General features: G+C 26.5%; 1 protein-coding gene across 4 annotated transcripts in view; it reads right to left on the reverse strand.

Moving 5' to 3' along the window:
* Nucleotides 1-16,408, reverse strand: part of LOC100211832 (neurobeachin-like protein 1) — a 129,555-nt gene extending 113,147 nt beyond the window's left edge. For 2 of the 4 annotated variants that reach the window (XM_065800023.1, XM_065800024.1), the window contains exons 1-3: nt 16,293-16,396; nt 12,155-12,205; nt 1,784-1,915 (exon numbers count right to left, since the gene is read on the reverse strand). In XM_065800023.1, coding sequence (XP_065656095.1) covers nt 1,784-1,891 — 108 coding nt within the window. In that variant the 5' untranslated portion in view covers nt 1,892-1,915; nt 12,155-12,205; nt 16,293-16,396. Of the gene's footprint in view, nt 1-1,783; nt 1,916-12,154; nt 12,206-16,292 lie in introns of all 4 variants that reach the window. The other 2 variants (XM_065800022.1, XM_065800025.1) reach the window with 2 other exon arrangements.
* Between the last annotated feature and the right edge of the window lie 9,069 nt (nt 16,409-25,477).

Raw genomic sequence — 25,477 nt, forward strand, 5'->3', positions numbered from 1 at the left:
CCCTTTGCTTTGAGCCAATGTTATCAAATTATTTTTTTTCACTACATCAGTTCTTCAGCAACAGCAAATCCTGTGTTAAGCTTTTCATTAGCGAAAAAATTAATAGTCAAAGAAAGATTCTTCATTATTTTAGGATAGTCTGTCTGGTGCTTCGATTAACTGTTTTCAACCTATCTAAAAAAAAATACCATTTTGAAACATTTTAAATCATATATTGTTCTCTTGTCAATACCTTAGATTCAATCAACTAGTCAGATTGTTCACAATGGATGTCATCTGTCTTACTGGACTTGCCAATAACTTGTTACTTGTGATTTATATTTTGAATGGAGAACCAGTAACAGAGTTATAGTCTTTTCCCTTACAAAACTATTATGTAAAATACAAAACTATTATGTAAAATATAATAAGCAGTATTCAAAACTTTTATTAGATTCCATTCTGTGACAGCAAGCCTTTTAAATTGCCATAGGCAATATGCAAACTGCAAGTTCCAATGTTAATAAGAAAATGTAAAATAGTTTCAGTAAAGATGGTACTAAATTCATTTAAAAAATTTAAATTGACATTTGGACTATCTATTGACATTTGGTATAGCTTTGTTATTTCTAAATTTTTGAAAATCCCTAAAATGAGTCAATAAGTATTTATGTTTTATATGACCCAAGAAACTTGATCCAAAATAACGAACATTGATGTGTTTTTTATTTAAATAACAGAATCAGATTTAAATATCCATTTCAGAAGTTTAGGTGTCCATGTTTAAACTCATCAAAAAAAGCTAAACTGCAAATTAACCTGTGCAAATTTTTGGTACATCTTGTCTGAAATTGTGAAGCTATGGCAAACCACATTTTTCTTTAGTATTGAAGAGAATTCTATTGAGACGTGGCAAACTACACATTTTTCTTCGGCATAATCACTAAAATCTTTTAAGTTATCATAGCTCTAACTTCTTTAAACCATCTTTGATTCTTCACTTTTTTATTTTTATCAAATCCTTATTTATATTAAACAAAATAACAATATTAATCTAACAAAAAACTTTAAAAGAAATAAATATTGATATTAAAATTTGAAAAACTAATAAATATTTACACAAATTAAACACTAAACAGCAAATATTTTTAGTTAAAAATTTTTCAAGCATCAATGATGCTCAACCTGAGCTGCTTATGTCCACATATTAACATATTTTTGGAATATTTCTTTAAGTTTTCGTAAAAGATATGAAACCCATGGTAAAAAAAACTACATGAAATTTATTGAATGTTGAGAAACATTCACTAAGGTTCATGTAGTTTTAGACAAAGCAGTTAAAAGTAATTATCATCCTACAATCTCTAGAATGTATCTTGGTAACTGCAGCTAATATTGTTTTTTAGCAGGGGATTTGTTGAAAAGCCTTAGCTGTGTCATTTACTATTTTAAAATCAACCAGTTTTTTTAAGTAAACCAGTTATTTTTAATTATATTTAAACTAATGAACATAATCAAAGAATAGCTAGGTCCTTTTGTTAGTCAACTAGGGTTTATTTGAAAAAAGATCTTATAAACATTTTATAAAATACTTGATTATTTCTATTGCCATTATGGGGTCTTTTCAGAACACACTAATTTTATATGTGCTTACTGTAAGAAAGGTATGGTGGTAATTCTTAGTTTACTGCTATAAACTTGTAATGTGGTAACATTGTGACCTAATATAATAATATTACTTCACTGATATTTATAATGATTTTATAAAAATATTTTTAAAAATATAAAATCCAAGTAAACTTACAATACTCAAAAATAAATTTAAAAAACATTCCATGAGTTTCTGGCCAGCTTCAAAATCAATAATCTCTCCACAAACTAATCTTTTCAATAGAAACAATATATCTTGCATTCCAATATCTGATAAATTGATCCCCTTAAAAGAAACTTTCATGCAGTAATTGAAAATAAAAATTTAACTAAAAGATTTTAGAAAATAACAAATTTGAAAACAATAAAACAAAAAAATCTATAATGAAGCTTTATTTATAATTACTTAGTTATAAAAAGCTTTTATAAACTTTTCTGTAAAGTATTTTTCTTAAATTTTCTGTGAGAAGATAAGGCTTTTCATAAACACTTTAGTTTGTTACTTAACATACATTCACCTGAAAAACAGTTCAAACACGGGTAATAATAGTAGAGTGTTTTATAAGAATTATCAAGCTCCTTGTCTTCTTAAAAACACTATATTCTTTATATGTGTTTTAAAAAATAAAATTTTGGAGTAAGTACAGACATGTATAGAATGCAACTATCATGCAATGCACTAGATTCTATTAGGTTGGCTTAAAAGTAATTTTTCTATTCTTCTTTAAAAAATTCCTAAAAAGTTCTGTAAGCTTTGAAATGTTACCGTGATTTGAATATATAGAGAGCATAACCCAGCTGAAATGGGAAAAATCTCCTTGCTTGGTGTTAGGATATTACACAAACTGAAGGCTAGTCAGCTAGATATATTCACACACACACACACAGATATATATATATATATATATATATATATATATATATATATATATATATATATATATATATATATATATATATATATATATATATATATATATATAATCATATACATATACATATATAAATATATATATACATATATATATACATATATATATATATATACATACACATATACATATACATATATAAATATATATATATACATATATATACATATATAAATATATATATATAAATATATATATATATATATATATATATAAATATATATATATATATATATATATATATATATATATATATATATATATATACATATATATATATATACATATATATATATAGGGTGGGGCAAAAGTCCCGCTACCATTTTGATTGCGCGCCATCTTGGTTATGTGACATTTAGATAAGTTTCGTTTGAAGCATTGTGTTGTGTAGACACTCCAGTTTTATAATGGATAAATATATGCCACAAGAACGAGCAGAAATAGTGACAATATTTAATGAAAGTGATTGTTTCATTATTGCCAGTCAGCGGAATTGGTGTAAAAAATATCTTAATCAGCCAGTGCTCCACAAAACCACACTTTATCTATTACATGCCAATTTTTGACAGTACGGTACGGCAGCAGATAGACCTTGTTCTGGAAGACAACGGAGGCCTTGTAACGCTGAAAATGTGGCTCTGGTGCGCAATAGTGTCGCAGAGTCTCCAGAAACATCAATTCGGAGACGTGGTTCCCCGTTACACATTTCTGCACGCAGTTTAAGGTGAATTTTGAAAACTGATTTGAAAATGTTCCCGTACAAAATTCAATTAGTCCATAATTTGCTACCAAGAGATCTTGATCAACGAGTTCAATACAGTAATGCAATCCTAAGGCTGTCTGGTGAAATTGAAGATTTTCGTCTAAATTGATAATGAGCGATGAAGCCCATTTTCTTCTTGATAACCATGTCAATAAACAGAAAAGTTGGTTTTGGGGAACAACGAACCCTCAATTAATTCATGATACATCATTGCATCCACAAAAAACAACTGTATGGCATGGTATTCATGCTGGAAACATCATTGGTCCCTATTTTTTGAAAATGAATAAGGTGTTCAAGTGACTGTTACTGCTGAACGGTACCAAGACATGATTCGAAATTTTCTTGTACCTGAAATGGAAGAGCTAGGACAAGAGGATATGTGGTTTTAGCAAGATAGGGCCACAGCCCACACAGCCCATTCAACAATTCAATTAGTGAATGATGTTTTTCCACAAAGACTAATTTCGCGAAATGGCGATTTAGCATGGCCAGCTCGATCTCCGGATATAACAGCGCCAGACTTTTTCTTATGGGGTTTTTTAAAATCAAAAGTTTATGTGAATAAGCCCCAAACGATTCAACATCTTAAAGACAATATTCGTCATGAAATTGAAGAAATTCACCCTGAAATGTTACAGAATGTCATGAAAAATGCCTTAAAAAGAGCCAAGAGTTGCATAGCAAATAACGGTTACCATTTAATCAATATAATTTTCCAATCATAACGAAAAAAAATGTAAAGACTAAATAAACTTTTTATGAAAACCAAACTTACTTATCTTTTCTTTGAACAAAGTTATGGGCAATCAAAATGGTAGCAGGACTTTTGCCCCACCCTGTATGTATATATATATATATATATATATATATATATATATATATATATATATATATATATATATATATATATATATATATATATATATATATATATATGTATATATATATATATATATATATTTTTTTTTTCAGATTATTCACCTCCCCAAGGCCCTAAGGAGGCCACTACAGTCGAGGAGGCTACTCATTTTTTTGTGTTTTTTTATTTTTAGTTATTATTCGTGGTGCAACCCTCTCTCAATTCTTTAACTCTGAAACACGAACCTTGCCGAGCAAGGCCGCTGCGCGGAGAAACTAAGTTGAGCGCGGTACTTTCAGGGACGTGGTGGGAGTCGAACTCTGAACCTCTCGCTTAAAAAGCGAGCGCTCTTACCACTACACCACTACCGCATATATATGTATATATATATATATATATATATATATATATATATATATATATATATATATATATATATACAGCAGTTATTACCTTGGATATTATTAATTTTTTTATTATATTGATTTTTGAAGATACTTTGATTTATTTTACACTGTCAGGTTGCCATAGTTGTGATATTATGGGTAAAAAGCGTGATATTAATAACTTTGTTAAAGGTAAAATAAATGCACTATTTTCGGATATATTCTCAAAGTAGTATAGCCGTGCAAAATGCTTTATGCATGCAATACTATTCAAATCACAAAAATTAGAAGGTAGAAAACGTGTGAGTACATCTCGAGAAGACCGTTTTTTGAAGAATGTTGCTAATAGTGAGCCCCACACAACATCTGCAAGGTTATCACAACTTGCTATGGAAAGGGGACTTATTATTAGCTCGAGAACAATTAGAAGAAGGTTGTGTTATGACTTTGGTCTAGTTGCAAGAAGACTAGCTAAAAAAGCTTTATTAACTCCATCTCAATCACAAGCTAGGATTAAATTTTGTAAGAGTTTAAAAGACAAGACACCAGAATCGTGGAAACGTGTAATGTTTACAAACAAAAGTACATTTCAACAAATTAGAAGCACCGGCTATAATTATGTTAGAAGACCTGTGGGAGAACGCCTGAATCCAAAGTATACCATAAAAACAGTAAAACATCCTCCTCCAGTCATGATATGGAGAGCAATCACAGCGCAAGGCCAATGCGGGTTGCACATCTTTAAAAAAGATGAAAAAGTCAATGCACAAAAGTATCTAAGTGTATTGAAAGACAAAGTGAAACTGCACATGGAAATTACTAAAACCAGCATTTTCCAGCAAGATTAAGCACCTTGTCATACAGCTAAAACAGGTAAGAAGTGGTTTACTGATAATAAAATTGAATTATTATCTAATTGGCCCACAAGTTCATCCGATCTTAATGTTATCGAGAACTGCTGGAATATAATGAAGCTGCAGCACATCAGCCAGAAAGTTGCAGCACATCAGCCAAAATCTGAAGAATATCTTCAAAAAATTCTTAAAGAAGTGTGGACTAATGAAATCACTCGAGAACTTTGTAAAACATCAGTACATAGTATGCCAAGATAAATATTTGAGTTATTTTTTATGACATGCCTTTTTTGCAATTTTTTGATCTCTACTGTATATATATATATATATATATATATATATATATATATATATATATATATATATATATATATATATATATATATATATATATATATATATATATATATATATATATATATATATATAATCCTTGGAATTAGGGTCAGCATTCGGCAATGCCAACCTAACTGCCGACCTTAAAATATTTGAGGTCGGCAAAAAATTGCCGACCTCGTTTCTATGTTTTATGGTAGGACCTTTGTATCAAACTTCTTTTGCCGACCTGATGCTGACCTTTAAAAGATTGAGGTTGGCAAATTATTGCCGACCTCATTGTTCTTAATTCCGAGGGTTGTATATATATATATATATATATATATATATATATATATATATATATATATATATATATATATATATATATATATATATGTACATATATATATAAATATAAATATATATATCAGGGCTTGTGATGAAGCGAGCGCGCTCCGCTCATAAAACGCGCCTGTAAACGGTATTTTCAAACATTCTAGGCGCGATAAACAACGCTCGTTCAGCTTAAAACGAGCGTATAAAATAATGCTTGTCCAATAGCTCGGGATTATTTTTTTATTTTCATAAATAAAATATCTTTAATAAAAAAGATTTTTTATTCAAGATATTTTATTATCAAAGCACTAATATAAAATATAAAAAGCACTACGTCAATTACTTTTGCACTAATATAATGAATGAGCAGTTTGAAGTCATTAATAGTCACTAATTTCAATAATGGAATGTGAACGTGGAAACAAAATGGGAATACAAAAATGCGCAAATAAAATAAGAATAGAAAATTAGAAAACCACTATAAGAAAATTGAAACTGCAGAGTATTTTTAATCTTGTGAAAATATCAAGTAAAATTTATTTGATTTATTGTTTGTAATATTCCACACATCGTTTATAATAAAAATAAACATTAATAATAGAGTAATTTTTAAAATTAGTTTTTGTTTATAGTATAGGTTTTTTTATTAACTATTATTTATTTTAACTCAAATTTGAAACGATTCTGTTGTTTAGAATGTTCGCAATCGCATTCGAAAAGGAAACAAAGTAATGACGCCAACATTTATTAAATGGAAAGTTATTATTCTAATTTATTATTATTTCAAATTATTCTTGTTTTGTTTTTTTAAGATAAAAAAAACGTAATTTAAAAAAGAAATTTTAGAAAATAATTAAATAATTAATTTGAATAAAAAATATCAAGAAATATAAAAACCATTAACCGTTAATTAAGTTTACAGCGTAACATTTTAAAATACATATATCAAAACAATGAATCAAAACTAAGTCACTAAATTGTTCTTCAATACTAAATCAATAAGAAGTTGCGTTTTTGTTTGATATTATTTTTTTATAACATAAGCAGTTAAAAATAAAATCGCGATCTGACAATATACAAGAAGTTTGGAAGTATAAAAATCTATTTCGTTGAAGTAGTTTTAAGAGTGTGATACTAATTCAAACATTTTTTGACAAAAGAATTATGTAACAAATAAAAAAAGATATAAAAAAATAAAAAGCTTTTTATAAGCATCGCCTTCAGCAATTTTCATGATCGCGCTCGCCGACGTTATTTCGAGCGCACATAATCACGCTTGATGAAAACATATTCTAATTTTACCAGCGCGATATAACACGCTTATCGATTTTCTTCATCACAAGCCCTGATATATATATGTATATATACATATATATATATATACATATATAAATATATATACATTTATATTTATATACATATTTATATATATGCATATATATATATACATATATATATATATAAATATATATATATATATATATATATATATATATATATATATATATATATATATATATATATATATATATATATATATATATACATATATAATTAATTAGTAAAAAACACTTATCTAACTTTTATGTTCAACTTGAAGTTTCACCATTGCTGGATCATCAGGAAGAGTAAGGTTCTTTTTTCACCAAAAGATATTGATTTGCTGCTCAGGCAAATCAAATTTCAAAAATTTTCAAAATTGCTCCACCCTAATGTATATATATATACGTATATATATATATATATATATATATATATATATATATATATATATATATATATATATATATATATATATATATATATCAGGCCTTGTTACGAGATTTCGCTGCGTAGCGAAAACGCGTAATGCATTTCTAAGTAACTCAACTCAGCAAATATATTTTGCATCGTTAGAAGTTATATTGCGTCACTAGCGTCTTTTCAAGTACCGCATTGTAATTAAAGTTATTTTATTAATGCGTTAAAAATCATACAGTTTTTTTTTTCTCACTATAACAAAAGTTACAAATAAAATCTAAGTTCTTATTAAAAAACTCATTTTTATTATTTTTTTCAAATATGAACTAAATTTTATTTTGAAAAAAATATTTTTTTCATGAAACGTAAAATATTTGTTTATTTTCTTATGATTTTATATTTGGTTTTCGGTTATTTTATTAACTGTTAATACATTTTTTCTTATTTAATTTGTGAACTCTTTTTAATAATGTTTTTAAACAATAAAGTTTTTTTTTGTTATTTATCAGTTACCGATAACATATTCGTGATCATAATTTATTTTCATAAATTAAATGAACATCATTAAAACTTTACATTATTGAATTAACAATAAACAAAATATCTTATTAATAAAATATTTACATCAAAATAAATCGTGCATTTTTTAAACTAATTATGACTAAAAATAATTTTTATATTTAAAAGGAATTTATATATTTAATTCCTTAAGATAAAACTTAAAACACTTCTTTTTTTTTAACTAATTTTAAATAACAAAAAAAAAATTATGAAACAAACTGTTTCTTTAACAAAAAAAATCTATTATTTTACAATTGCGCTTTTATTTCTTCTGAATAAACGTCACGCTAACGGTGGTGATCAAAAGATAATTTAAATATTCTAAAAGATATAAGTTTTTGCGTAGCGCAAAACTGCTGAACGCGTAGGCAAATCGCCTTTTCGCAAGCAAAATGCGAGCTGCGTAGTGCTTCTTAACAAGGCCTGATATATATATATATATATATATATATATATATATATATATATATATATATATATATATATATATATATATATATATATACGTATATATATACATTAGGGTGGAGCGATTTTGAAAATTTTTGAAATTTGATTTGCCTGAGCAGCAAATCAATATTTTTTGGTGAAAAAAGAACCTTACTCATTTTTTTTTTTAGTTTAGATGAGTTCTTGAGGTTCCTCTTTGGATTCTAAATTTTTGATGGGTCCTAATATTGTTAAAATTTTTTTTTTCTAAACTATATCAACTTGATACTTAAAAGAAGCAAAATAATATGCTGATTTTGAAAAAAATCCTTGTTTTTATTAAAAAATTAAAATTAAAAAAGTAGAGTTCATTAAAAAACCCCGTCCTCAACAAAACAGGGGTTTTAAGGTATATTTTTGCAAGAATTTTTTTCTTTAAAAAATTATTTTAATAAAATTATTATTTATGAAACAAGCATTTTTTTTCTGCTTTTTTTGAGTCCAAGGTTGATATGGTTTAGAAAAAAAAAAATTCAAAAATATTAGGACCTGTCAAGAATTTAAATTCCAAAGAGGACCCTCAAGATCTCATCAAAATCAAAAAATATTTTTTTACTTTTATACTATAATTAATAGACATTGATTCGTGACTCAGTAATATTGGTTTTTAAACTCTTTTTTTTTTGTTATGAAAATCGCTCCACCCTAATATACATATATATATGTGTGTATATACAACCCGTAGATGTTGTCCAAAAGTTTTTTCCATATTTTGTTGACAAAAAGTAAAAATTAAAATGCAAGACCGGAATTATTATTTTTTATTAATTGATAGACTGCCTGCCCCAACCAGTCGATGTAGCAACACTCCCTTGCGGGTCAGGCTAAAAGATAGTAGATGTAGCAGCACTCCCTTGCGAGTCAGGCTATTTGTCAGTCAATGTAACAGCACTCCCTTGCGAGTCAGGCTATTTGTCAGTCAATGTAGCAGCACTCCCTTGCGAGTCAGGCTATAAGATAGTCGATTTAGCAACACTCCGTGCATGATTTACAGTAAAAAAATAAATAAAAATAAAAACATTTTATTAAAAAAATTAAAAATAAAAACATTTTATTAAAAAAAATAAAAATATTGTTTATATTGTTAAAAACATTCAGAATGTTTTTAAAACATTCTGGTCAATTAAATTTGCGTTTTTGTGGTTTTTTTTAAAAACGATTTATTTGTAATTAAATTAATGGTTTTTACTTTCGTCCAACACGCAAATATTGGACGAAAGTCAAAAGTAATTAAAAGTGACGTATGTGTTGGCGTAAGAATCACTTTTTTCCTTCCGCTCTTCCCAAAGACAACAAACTATAGATCTATATATATATATATATATATATATATATATATATATATATATATATATATATATATATATATATATATATATATATATATATATATATATACAGGGTGTTAGCCAGCCTGATGGCGTTGAGTATAATGCGGTTTCCTAATTGGTTTAAAATTCCCAAAGGTTTTTAAGATCAAGGTAAAAAAAAAAATTTAATCAGTCTCAGATTTAAATTGTTGCGCTAGACTAGTAAAAAACGCAATTAGTACGCCCGACAAGATTTTTTAATGTGAAAAAAAGTGTCGACATTAACAAGCAAGATCATTCATTCAAAAGTTAAAAAAAAAAATGTTTTTAATTTTTAATTGACGTCAGTTATTCTCCAGTTAAAATTGTTCAATACGTTTAATAAAATACTTTATTAATTTATTCTTGTTATTCAAAAACTCTTTATTTACATTCTTGCTTTTTTTAAGTTAGGAAGTTCTTTTTTTAAGTTAGGAAGTTAAGAAATCTTAAGTTAGGAAAGTTACAAATAAAATTTGCATATTAATAAATATAATATAAAATAAGTTAAATAACGTTTTTATATTAAAAGATTTATTAATAATTTTGGTAAAATAAGTTAACTGGTAAAGTTAACCGAAAATAACAAGAACAAAAAAATCAAAAATAAAACTTGCAATGAAACGTATATGTTATATTTGCGTAAAACAAAAAAGAAGATAATTAAATAATATTATAATATTATTAACCAATGTTTACAATAATTACAATAATTAATTTTTTTTTAATTTACAAATTCAAAATTTACGTAGATATTTAATGTATATTTGTAAATTGAAAAAAATCGATCTTCCCCTTAAATGTCTTTGTTACTTACTCAGTGTTGTTAAGGCAATATTAAAATACTATAGCGTCTTCTTTGTATTCACAATTAGGGGTAGTAAAAAGGATTAGAAAATTATATAAAAAAGAGAAAAATTCTTCATATATTAAAAAAACCTGAAGCAAAAAAAAATTAAACATCTAAAGCTTTTGTTTGGACATAATACGCCTATAAAATCATGCCAATTTCAAATAAATAAATTCGAATAATTTGTAAATTGCCTTAACTACACCGAGTATTTAAATAAAAGTAGCATTATATTTGACGGAAATTAGCGAGCCAACCAATTTTTCAATAAAAGGTTATTAAAATTTCGGAAACTTTAATTTAAGTTTCATTTAAAAGCTATCGATTTAAATAAGTTTTTTACTATTTGAATTTATCTTATGATAAAAATTGTAATATAAAATATGATGAACAATAATACGATTACCTATGCAAGAAAGTTAAAAAATTTTTTTAACTATTTTCAAATTTTTAGTTTTAAAATACTAAGTATTTTAAATCTGAAATATGCGAAATCTTTACATATAATTAGGGTTGTCAAACGTCTATATTTTACAAAAATTACAATTTTACGGATTTTACAAACCTGTAATAATTTTTTTTTAGCGTTTTCCTTCGTAAAAGCCGTAAAATTCTGGCATTCCTAAGTAAAATGTATAGTTTTTTTTAATTGACTGTCGTTAAAAAGTTGTTTTAGCAAGTTAAAAAGTTACAAGAGGATCTTGGAAATCGTCAAAAATGTTTTGTTAAAAATTAAATACTGTTTAGCATTTTTTTTACATTTATAATTTAAAAATGAAAATAAAAATAAAAGAAGACAATATATGTAACTAATCGTTTAAACCTTTTAAAACTGTATTTAAAAGCTATTTACGCAATTAAAATAGATCAAAGTTTCAATAAATAAATTTATTAATTCATTCATCAAAACTGCAAACAATTGTTTTTTGTTCTAGTTTTCTCTCAACAACATTAAACAAAGAAGAGAAGCAATTTAAAAATGAAAACTGACAAAAATTGCTCAAAATTGAAACAAGTTGAATAATTATAATTAAACATTTATAAAATATAAAAAAATTTCTGAAAAATAAAACAAAAAAATATACCTATGAATACTCCAGCAAAAATAGAAAATTTTTATTGAAACTTAATTGTATCTAAAAAATTGTATCAACTTTTTTAAATGTCAGAATGTAATGACCTTTTTTTTTTAATTTTTTTAATGTAATTAACTTTAATTACATTAAAAAAATTAAAAACTATTGTTTTTAAGCTGAAATTAAAAAAAAGTCATTATTTTCAAGTTTTAAAAAAATAGTTTTTTTAAACATGCTTTTTTTGTAAAGTGATTACTGCTTTTTAAGTTTTTATATAATTTCGCTTCTTTTGAGTACCAGGTTAACATACTTTAGAAGAACTTTTATTTTCAAAATTTTAGGGACCAGTCAAATTTTTAAGGGTCTTGAGCTACCCCTAAAATAATTTTTTGTTCAAAAAAATTTTAAACCTAGTGCTTTAGTATTATAAAGAACAAAATAAAGGGGTAGAAACAGGTTTTTTTTCAAAAATGGTGTTTTAAGAGCCACCCTAATACATATATATATATATATATATGTATATATATATATATATATATATATATATATTATATATATATATATATATATATATATATATATATATATATACAATTCTCGGAATTAGGGTCGGCATTCGGCATTGCCGACCTAACTGCTGACCTTAAAATATTTAAAGTCAGCAATTTATTGCCGACGTCATTTTTCCTAATTTCGAGTGTTGTATATATATATATATATAAAGAGAGAGAGAGAGAGAGAGAGAGAGAGAGAGAGAGAGAGAGAGAGAGAGATCCACAAATATATAAATATATATATTTGTATTTTTTGGACAATACAAATATATATATATATATATTTGTATTGTCCAAAATATATTAGGACAGTCAGTACTGTACCAAGATGTAATCCTATACCATTTGACCGGTATGGGCACCCAAACTAATACACTCAAATTAAAAATTATAAATTTTAATTTTAGCAAAACCCGAACATTATTAAATAAAAGCAATTAGAAATGTAAAAAAAAATTGTCATTTTTGTTAGATGTGCATTATGTTTTATAACTATAATTATAGTGTAAGTTTAATCAATTTTGCTTACTTTTATTTTTATATAACTATGGAACTTTATTTACATGTAACTATGGAATATTATTTACATGAATTTAAGATTTTTATATCATTAAAAATTAAATTGCGTCATAAGCATATTTGACAGATTTTTTAAACAATAAAAATTACTAATGAAATCTAAATTTGTTATTTGAAAAAGATTATATTTCTCTATTATTTATTTCTTGAAAATATTTTATACATAATATAATAATCTTTTGTTTATTTTATCAAAATTTAGTTTTTTGTTGCTGTTCTTTTACTGTTTATGCAACACAATGATTGCAAAAAGTGACCAATGGAGCCATTTTTTTATTTACTTATTTTATGATAAAATAAAATAAGTAAATAAAAAAATGGTAATTAATAATGGTTAGGGCAATATAAAAAGAAAAAACAAAACAAGGTTCGAACTCTGAATCTGCAAATTATGACGCAGCGCACTAACCATTATGCTATAATATTGATATGTAATCATAAAAATTTTTTTATAAATGTCATATAATTAATGTGCTAAACAGTAAAAAATAGAAACTGACAACTCCCTGTCTATCAGCAAAATATTTAGATATCGTGAATAAAACAAATAGATAATAAAAAGCTACCAAAGCGTAAAAATATATGGGTACAATAGGTAAAAAATTGTTAGTGCCATGATAACCAATCAGAATTAAGTAGTGGATAATGGTGATTCCCCTCCTCAGAAATGCACTGTGATCACCAATGAAATTTTGGAGAGCCCAAGACCTGCACTAACGGCACTTGCTAGGGGTGTGTCCTTGCAACAGATCTCACTGCCTGCACTCTACGTCACGCTAGTCAATATTGAAATATAATAGGACTACACTACATAAACCAATCCCTATCTCAGTTTTTAATACAGCTCCAACATTCTTAGAGATCTTGTGAGGGTGGTGAGGGATGCGCGTGGTGTGAATATACACAAATATGTAAATACATATAAACATCATGTACACATGCATGTATGCGCATGTATTAAAATAAACAATTTTAATGTATAGAAATAACACAAAGCAAATAGAAAATAGTAATTAATAATTATGAGTAACTTACCGTTTCTTTTATGACTGAAATATGTCTTATAAATATAATAAATAAATACCACTCATAAACATCGAAACTAAGTTAAGATTTTTGGTTAGCATAAAAGTAGTTGGTAGAAAATATGGTAACTCCAATAGTATGAGAAATATGATATGTAGAGACAATAGCTATCACACAAAACATTTTTTGTTGCTGTTCTTTTACATATTAAATGAACTATATTTGTAAACATATACAAAAAAATAAAACTTGAGTCATACGAACTTATTTTTGAATGAGAAAGAAAAAAAATTAGTTCTATTGGTGAAAAAAAGTCTTTTAAACAAAAACACTTCTCCTTTGTTAAATCAAAAAATTATGTTGTATGGTTGCTTTTACATATTTAAATCTATGATAGAGACTTTTGTAAAACCTTAATGTTTTTTGTGTAATGAATTAGTTTGCAAATAAATAAAAAGGTAATAATTATTTCTTTAAAAAGTATTGCAAAAGTATTTTACATTCCTTTAAAGTTAATTTTTAATTTTTAAAACCATACTTAATTTAAAACTTTTTAATAAAAAGAAAACTTATTTAACTATCTGTCTTTTTTAATCAAAAATTAAAATTAAAACAAATGTGGTTAACATTTTATTTACAATAATTAACTTAATATAAATAAACAATATCAAAAAAACATTGAAATATTCCAATTGATTTTGTAAAAAGTTTTGTTAACCATAAAAAGTTTGTTAAACATAAATTGTTGAACAAATAGGTGAAAACGCCATTTCTTATGTAAAATGGGTACTGCATAACACTTCATAATAAGGATATTGGCAATGCAATTCTTCCTTTTATCACCTAATAAGAGTGCAGCTCTAAAAATCAGTTTAATGTTTCTGAGGTTGGTTGGTATTAAGGTTTATTAATATCAACCAACCCTCTCTAAGAGCTATCACTATGTGGTAACACTTATGATTTTGGGTTATTTAGCAGAAGTGAGACAACTGCATAGCTCATTGCTTAATGTGCCATGATCTATCAATGAGTAATGTTCTCTTTAACTTAAACCATACCTAAAGTAACCGAAAAAAATTAAACAAAATTCACCAGAATTTCTTGCTCTTTATAAGACTAATTTAAACTTGGCTGTTTGTTTTTTTCAGATCTCAGTAAACCCGACCCCAGCCTAAGTCAAAATTTGACAGAGGCTGGGGTCGGGTTTGATAAAAAATATAAACATCATCATGATCAATATAATCATCTTAAACATCATCATCATTTTGTAATCATTATCATCATCATTACCAAGCTTTACCTTTCACATTTTATGCTGTTTTTTTAATATAAACAATCTGAGGCATTTTCTTTACTTAGTTAAAGCTTGTTCATACCCTATATATTTTCATGCATTCTCTCCGAGTTTTCTTACTTCTACCTCTAGCATTTTCTCATGAAGCTGCTACCTCTCTGCATGCTGATACCTAAACAACTTTAATCTTGGTCTTAAAGCTTGAAGTCTTGGTATTAGTCCTGGTCTTGAAAGCCTGGAATCTTGGTCTTTGTCTTGGTCTTGGACCTTTATTGTCATGCACTTTCTTGATCCTTGCAAAAACTGTCAGCAGTTTTTCTAAGTTATTTTAATTGTTTTTTTGTTATTTCAAATTTGTGTTTTATTATAAATATTGTTTTTAACAGAATTCAAAAATTTTCCCTTTTTGCCATTTTTATGCTCATAGTATTTATTAGTTATCCCAAAAACATTTCTTTTTTGACACTAAATGGTTTACATTTAGATATGAAAATACAAAGATTTGAGAATGATGTTGGGTGGAAGAGCACAACTATAAACCACCCGAAGCCAAATAGATTTCTACCCAACCCAAAGTATCCCAATCATATTTAATAGTGGCTTGGAAGAATATATTTAAAAAATCTAAATAAAATTAAAAATTTCAATGAAAAGTTAACATTTTCTTTATAAAAAAAAAAACTTAGTTACTAACCATTAACAAATTGGTAAGATTGGCTGCTTCATTCATGTTAAACCCAAATAAAGTGGAACAAACATTGAATTCAAATAAAAATTAATAGAATAAAACTTTACTTAAAAAAAAAAATAATATATATATATATATATATATATATATATATATATATATATATATATATATATATATATATTATATATGATATAAATATATATATATATATATTAAATATGATATATATATATATATATATATATATATATATATATATATATATATATATATATATATATATATACACAGATATATAATATACACACTGGTATATCACATCTGTGTGTGTGTTTGTGTGAAAAGAGGGTGTAATTTTAGAAAGAATTATTTAAATAGAATGATAAAAAATCCTGGCATTAACTTGAATTTAAATACATTTAAGTACATTAAATAAATCAAAAAAGTTACTAAATATTTGCTGAAATAAATAAACTTTAACAAAAATTTGGTTTATTTTATGTACTGAAACTTATTCATACTGGTATACAGATGTTTTCAATATAGAAATGCCTTGTACAACAAAATATACAAGAAAACTATTTTTATTGCGAAGATTTTATTCAAAACAAAGTTTATTTGTAAACAATTTCTCGCCAGATTCAGTTTCTACTTAGATTGCCGCAAAAACAGTTTTCTTACGGGAATGGAGTAAATAAAGTAGATTTCAAAAATAGTTTTTTTTAATTTTTAATTTTTTTTTTTTTTTTTTTTTTGATAATTTGTTCATAGACGATTTGTTTGTTTATTAACTATTTTTATGCATAAAATTAAAAGCAATTTTCTCATATACTTCAAATTAGTTTCAAGTTTTTTTCATTACTTATAAATACCAACAAAATACATTTAAACTCTTCACCCGTTATGTTCTGTTGGAATTACATTTATGCCTTATCTAAATAATTATTGTAATCTGGTGTTTTTTACTTTATTGATCGAAAAACTAACTTTCATCTATTTATTTAAAATGTTAAGTAGATTTATTACTTTCGAGTATGTTTCACGATTTATTCTTTTTTGTACATTAAATTTTATTCTATAAACATATCGTTTGTTCTTAAAGTTTAATTAACTTTCTACAATAATAAGACTCATTATTAAAATATCAATATATTAAAATAAGCATCTATTAGATTCAATTGTGCCGAAGTTTTTTTATGAGACCACAATCGGCTTAATATTCGCAAGAAATTCTTTAAAAGGCACCCTTGTAACGGTTATGTTTAAGATTTAAAAAAAACTCTAATAACAGTATTTAAGAAAAAAAATAAAAACTGAACAAACTTAAATTTATGTAAACTATAACTAATTATAATTATAACTAAGTATGTGTGTGTTTGGCGTTTACGGTTACCAATTTTAAAGTAAAAAACAGTGACTCTTTTTTTAAAGGGTGTTTAGCGTCTGCGAAGTAAAGGTGAATTTGATATGTATTTGTTTATTATTTTATATCAACATCAATTTTATTTGAATAGTAGAATAGTTTAAGTTTATTATGTTTTTCTTTTGTTGTTGTAGTTATTCATGTTTTTAATTACTTTATCGCGATAAAAGTATTATTAGGTCGTGATATCGGTAATAAAAACTTAGTTCCTTTTCTTGAAGGCATTAGTTTCTATGGGTGCCCGTAGAACACTTTAATTTTTCAGATATGAATCTTTTATGGTTTGTGCAAAAACCAAAATTAAGTATGTTCATATCTATGCAAAATAAGGATGCTTTGCAAAAAGTTGCGATGATGGAGGCCTGGAAGCAAAAATACCCCAAAATGTTTGACTTCCTCCTTTCCCTAACGTCAGGGCAGTTATGTAGTAAAATTTTCAACTTTTCTATTTTGTACTTAATTTAAATTTATTGAGAGGTCTTAAACTTCATTCAAAAATAAAAAGTTTAATAGTTATGATAGTTCAAAATGAGGGGTTTGTGCTCCAGCCTGCTCGTCATAACACCAAGCCCAAAACGATTATATTAAAGAAAAGGGAAAGATGACATACTAAAACATAAACTTTCCGATTAATATTTAATTGATAGTTAAACTTATTCAGAAGATGAAGATGCAGATTTTAAAAAGTATTTATGAAATTTAAAAGAAGATTCTCCAATCACCAAGAACGAGAGAAAAACATTTTTTTTATAGTTGAAAACTTTTTAAGATAACTACACTGCAGGTTGTATTTGGTAATATAGAGGCTTCACATAGAAGGTTATAATATAGAGGCTTCACATAGAAGGTTATAATATAGAGGCTTCACATAGAAGGTTATAATATAGAGGCTTCACATAGAAGGTTATAATATAGAGGCTTCACATAGAAGGTTATAATATAGAGACTTCACATAGAAGGTTATAATATAGAGGCTTCACATAGAAGGTTATAATATAAAGGCTTCACATAGAAGGTTAACTTTTAGAGTATCTAGTTAATCTAAATGTGACTGTGAATTGTAAACATCCGAGCCTGTTCCATAGTATCTCTAAACATAATAAATTTGACCTAATCATGTATCAAAATAAGGTCGCAAAGTAAATATTAATTTTACAGACATGAAAGTAATAGGGGAGAGTAGAGAGAATAGGACATTAAAAAACATTTCTGGATTAATTTTAATATCTTTTTTATGTAATGTATTTCTGCACCAAACAAGTTTTAACAAATAAAGCATTATTTAGGGCACTGATTTCACCCTCTATGATTAACAGCAGGTTACGATAAAGCATATATATTTTTGATTTTAGAGGAACTGTGTCATTGGTGTAAAGTGGGACAGTGACGGGGTGAGGTGGGACAAGCGAGAAATTATCAACACGTTAACAAAAATTATTATTTAAAAACTATTAAAATTGCAAACCACGTAGTCTTCATTAAAATATTCAAGAGGTTTCCACAATATAGATACGCAAAAGTGATATCGGAGAAATGGCAGATAAATTTACTTTCTTTAATTTACTTCACACGTCAAAATATTGTTTTTTGAAGGACTTTTCAAAAAAGTGGTTTTTACCACACGCAAGCAGACAAAGTAACGTCTGCTAAATAGGGGGGAAGAAATGCTTTTGTTTTTTTGTTTTTTTTAGATGCCCCCAGAAGTTCTAACGGTCTTGTCACCGCGGAAGAGCATTTAACCAGGAAGTTCACGCCTCCTTCATTTCCGTGACGCGAAAATATGTCCAAAGCTCGTTTCGAACCTGGATCTCCTGCTTATAAAGCAAGCGCTCTAACCACTGCGCCACGGCCGCACAAGGGAGGGGAGGGGAGGGGGAAAGAAATCTCATTGTTTACATTTGATAACATCCCAATAAACACTGTTTTAATGGATTTACATTGGACCTATATAGGCATTTTTTAGCGGTTCATTTGAGTTTTGCTCGTCGGTTACTTAGCGGACCATTAGCGGCAGCCGCTATAAATTGCAAACCGATAATTTTCCGACATATTTATAGTGGCTAGTTATTGGCTAGCCACTTTTGGTGGCTGCCACTAATGGTCCACTAAGTAACCAAGGAGCAAAACTACAGCGGTCCGCTCAAAATGCCTATATAGGTCCACTGAAATTCCTCTATAGAATGTTTGCTGGGATTGATTAGGGACCTATCTTAATTGGAATTTTCGAGATATTTCACTTCTCCCGCGTCCCACTTCTCCCTAATCTCTCTTATCAATAAAATGAGTCTTTATGTAATTAATAAGTTGTTCAATTAAAGTTTTTGAAGATTGAGATTTGAGAAGAAACCCAGGTTTTATTTTATTCCTGTGGTTATTCTTGTACCCATCTGCAACAAACTTGTTGTGGGTTGATACCAATTGAAGCTTTTTTCCACTCACAAAAATACTTTACGCTTCACATCAGAGACAAGCATTCTTGGTGCTGTGATTACTAAAACCAAATAAAGAATTATCGCATTTTAGATCCAATGCTATTGAACACTTTAAATTAGAACTAGTGGTTTCAATATATTACCAAAATTTCCATAACTTTGATAACGGTATTAACTGAAACATTTTCAGCTACGTTGTATGTTTACATAATGGATCAAAAATAATTTTAACACATTTAAGAAAAATTTTCGCCATGAATTGAAACTAAAAAACAGTAAAATAAGGAGTTAAGCCTCTTTCTTTAATCAAACAAAGAAACATATCAGAAGAATCTTTTATAAATACAAAATACGACTTATCTCTTCATTCCCTGGAACGAATGATTCAGTTTTGACATCATAAAATTGTTAAAAGTGTTATGCAACTTTTAAACATCCTAAATTTATAAAAAATTGTCGGCAATATTTATGCTGTTTTTTTCTGTAAAAAAAAAATGCCCTGGAAAAATTCTCTCAAATGAAATGTTTGTAACAATACAGCATATTTAATACTATTTATTGCTTTGAGATCTATTGTTGATTTTGAAGCATAGTTGTTAATAATGTGACGTAATAATTATGTTGAGGCATCAACATATACTCTACGAATGTTTATCTGCGATAATGTATACACTTTAACAAATTCACTGTGTAAAATGTACCAAACAAAAAACCTAAAAATAAACTAAAAACATTAACATTAAAAAAAATTAAAAACAGCAACAAAAAAATAATAAAAGCAGCCACAACAAAAAACTGAAAACAGCAGCAAAAAACTAGAATCAGCTTATACTGATTATTTTATAGAGTAAAACTCTAAAACCACGATAAAAAAGTAAAACTCTAAACCACTTTTGGACGTTCTTTAGTCATCCTCCAAATGTGGGAACGGATTTCTTAACAACAAAAAAGATTACCTATAAAGTTATTTTTATGTTAACTTTACACTAAAGAACATTCATAAATGAAACTTTTGATGTCTGGTGCTTTTTTAATTGCTCGCTATCTTCCCATTGAGTGAAATAATTCTGTATTATTGTTTTATATTGAAAAATCTACAGCTACAACGTTATTAACCTATGGTAAAAGATGCCAGTCGTGGCTTTATACTTTTTTTAAAAACATGTGAATTGTTTGTAAAATAGAATTGTTACAAAAAAAAAACACGACTAAACTATGTTAAATATAATTTGGTAACCATAGTGATTGTTTTGCAATTTGTTATTAAAAGGTTAATCAGAAGAAAATAAATTTGATTTACAGTTTTTATAAAAATATTCATAATTGACAATTAATAATTATTTTTACAATAAAAATTCCTTATTTACCTATTTATTTTTACATATTTTGCATTTTTTTAAATAAAGAAATTCATTTAAAAAACACTTTTATAAATATTTTTTTTAGTGAACTTGTATTTTAATTACTTAAAAGCTATAGACAATAGTAATTGTGTTTTATTATACCAATTAAAAAAATATAGGTATTAGAATAAAGAAAAATAATGAATTGTATTTTTAAAACATTTAGAACTTCATAGCTTTTTTCCTAATTTTTTCAGAAGGTATTTGTTTTGAACGACAATGAGGCTCATTAAAGACACCGGTGGTCGTCGAAAAGAGTGGTTCTACAATGATAAAACATCTAACGTAAAAGTTTTTTTTCAACAAACAAGTTTTAAAGTAAGCATTAAAAAAAAAATTTAAGCAAAACAAAATGTTAATACTTTAGCTTGTTAATAAAATCTTGTTTTATTATGTAACAACTTTACATTTATTACAATAATAATAATCTTTTATATATTATTTGTTGTTTTAAAAAGGTTGTTTTATTACCTGTTCGTTATTATTAATAAGATATTCGTTATTATTTTATTTATTATTATTATTAATAAGATATTCGTTATTATTTTATTTATTATTATTAACAATAATATTCAATTCGATTAGATGCGATGTTCTAGAAAATTTTTTATTCTTTAAACTTTATATTCTTTAAATTAACAACGTTAACTTAGAATTACAACTTAGCTTAGAATTAGGTTTGAACAGTCGTAGTTCAATGGTTAGAGTGCAGGCTTGAGAATTTAGAAGTCCGAGGTTCGATACCTGTTCTAATTGTAAAGCGTGTACACGAAATAAATGTAAAAGGATAAGCACGCCATTTTTTTCAGTGGTAATATTAAAATCTTTTTAATTGTTTTGTATTTTGTTTACAACGTGTTGTGGTTTCAAAAAAATATGTTAGTTTTTGGATTTAACTTGAAATTAGTTTTAAATATAACAAAAGAAGAAGACGTAAGAGAAAAAAAAATGCACAAATATTTACAAAATCCTAATAGTAGCTACAATTCGATAGCAAAATCGTTGCAAATACATCCATACACCTTTAGTCGTGTTATTCAGCGTTTTTCTCGAACAAAATCGATCAAACGCAAATCTGGTGGTGGAAGAAAGGAAAATTTTAAAGATATAAAACTAGTTAGAAAACTGGTTAACAGTTTTAAGAATAACCCAAGCCTTTCACTAAGGGAACGCGCAAAAATATATAGATTTTCTCATAGTTTTGTTGCAAAAGTTAGAAACAAACATGGTTTTCACTCTTTCAAAGCACAAAAAGTGTCCAACTGTTCTGAGACTAAACAAAAAAGTGCAAGAACCCGTGGCAGAAAGTTGTATGACAATTTTATTTCTAAAAATTTCTGTATTATTGAAAACGATGAAACTTATATCAAGTACAATCATCAACAAATTCCTGGTGCTGTTTATTATATTGTCAAATATAGAGGAAAGCAGATAAGAATGTTAAATACACAAAACATAACAAGTTCGCTAAAAAAGCTTTGATTTGGCAAGCTGTTTGCAGGTGTAGCAAAAAATCAACACCTTATACTTCTAAGTCCACACTTTCTGGTCAAATATATGTTAAAGAATGTTTACAAAAACGCCTTTTACCTCTCATTAAATCACGCAATATCAGACCTGTGTTCTGGCCTGATTTAGCTTCAATTCATTATTATAAACTAGCTATGGAATGGTATAAAAAGAATGTGAAATTTGTGCCAACAGAAAATCCTCTAAACTAACCCAGAATTTAGAGTTATTGAAAAGTACTGGGCTATTATTAAAAGAAAAATGAAAAAAAACAAAAAAGATTTACAGAATTATTGAAGATATTAAAATATCATTAAAAAATGCCTCAAATAGTTTTGATTCTTATTCTGTGCGCAACCTTATGGGTACCACTAAAGCAAAAGCTCGAATTTTTATTAGATTCCCACAGAAATAATTAATTTTTTTTTTTTAACGTTTGATCTTCTTATATTATTTTATTAAAATTATTACTTGGTTCCAAATAAAAATTGAGGAGTACTTTTTTTAGTTGTTTTTCTACTTTTACATTTACTTCGTGTACACGCTTTATAAGCAACATTGGTAAGGATGGTGGTGCAAACTCCCTAGTTAAATGCTCTTACGATGAGACAACCAGGAAAGAGTAAAAAAGGTTAAACTAAAATTTACAATAATTTTTTGTGGAAATCTTTTGTGACAATTTTTAATAGTCCTTTGGGATTTTTGAAGAAACTTTTTAATCAAGAATTTAAAGTTATAATCAATCATTAATTTAAAATAAACCATATGGTATAAAGCCTTTTCTTAAGAGAGCATCTGTCAATCCTCAAAAGCAAATAAACTTGCACAGTTTGGACATTAATAATAATTAACACGAGTCACTTTTTACAAATTAAAAAAAAAAGATTCCGTTCTGTTATTCATTATTTTTTATAATAATTAAATAATTACTTGTTTTTAATAAAGTGATAAATGACTAAAATTTAATAAAGTGATAATATATAAACTGGTAGTTGATTTAATTTTTTACAAGTTAAAAAGGTCAAAGTTGATATTACTGAGTTTTCTACTTAAAGTCAAGCAATAGATCTAATCTTTTACAAAATTGTAAAAGATTAGATCTATAGCCTGTTCTTCTTCAAAGAAAGATAATAAGTCACTTTTTTCAAAAAAACGTTTTTTGGAAAAAAAAATTCCAAAAAACGTAAAGATGAAGACTCAGCTAAATTGTACTTTTAACTACCAGTTTTAATAACAATAAGTAAAGAATGAAATTAAAAGTAAAAAATGACATGTGTGATAACGTTTAACGTTAAAGTAAAAAAATAACGTTAAAACGATCATGATTGTTGTGGTAGCTATTATTTACTTTTAATTCCATTCTACCAATAAAAATCTTTTATCTATCTTTTATATAATACTGCCAGCATATTTGATGTGGGTCTTCTAATGACGACTTTTTTTATTTAGGAAAAGTTGCAAAAGCGCACTGTTAACATAGTTGGACCTCCTGTAGGAGTCAGGCTTGAGCTTGTGTCACGTCGTTGATTAAATTTCTTTCCTTTTTCTGCAAATATAGTTTAAATGAATGTTCAAATAAGCTTTCATTTTATGTCAACCATTTATCAAAATTCAATAACGTGTGACTTGTCATTCAGAAAAGTCGCATTATTACACAACAACTGTCTTTTTTGTGCTCAATAACTTTTTTATTTTGAGTTACCTCCAAACAGTAAATTTATTTCCCGGAAACTTTCTCCTTTTTTTTTTTTAATGAGAATTAATCAACATTAAATTAAGTAGTTTAACTGTTTGAAGTTAACAATTTTCTTAAAGGCAGATAAACAGTTGTCTTGATTTTATTTTAAAGAAAACAATGATGCTGTTGTAATGTTGATGTTGCAGAGATCATTGTTTTAAAGAAAACAATGATCTTTGTAATTTCTGTTGGTTTCTTTACACCTCACAACGTTTTTAAACATTAAAATTCTTTTTACTTTTCTTTAATTTGGAACCAACTTTTTGAACTGACTTTTTGTAGATTTCGGAAGTTTATCATTTTTTATTTTTTTGTTGATATTTTTAAATGTGACCCCACCACAGAAAAAGAACAACATAGGGAATGGATTTATTGACAGCACATGAACAAGCAGTAAAAACTATGCAAAATGACACCAAGATTTTTAAAATATCTTGATAGAATCTTTTTAGTTTTACATTCAGATTTTCAGTAAAACAACTGTCTTACATTAAATACAACATAAGAATGGTAAAGAAAACCCGAAAAAATCCCGTCTAAATACGGGATTCAAAGTTTTTGCAATCTGACTTTTTTATGGCAAGACTTGTCTTGCCAAAAAAATTGATACACAAGTTAATTAACAGAATAAAATTAATGCATACCTTCACCTACACCTGCAGGTATAAAAAAGCGTTACGCAC

This window comes from Hydra vulgaris, chromosome 06 (assembly GCF_038396675.1).
Source record: "Hydra vulgaris chromosome 06, alternate assembly HydraT2T_AEP".
NCBI lineage: Eukaryota > Metazoa > Cnidaria > Hydrozoa > Anthoathecata > Hydridae > Hydra > Hydra vulgaris.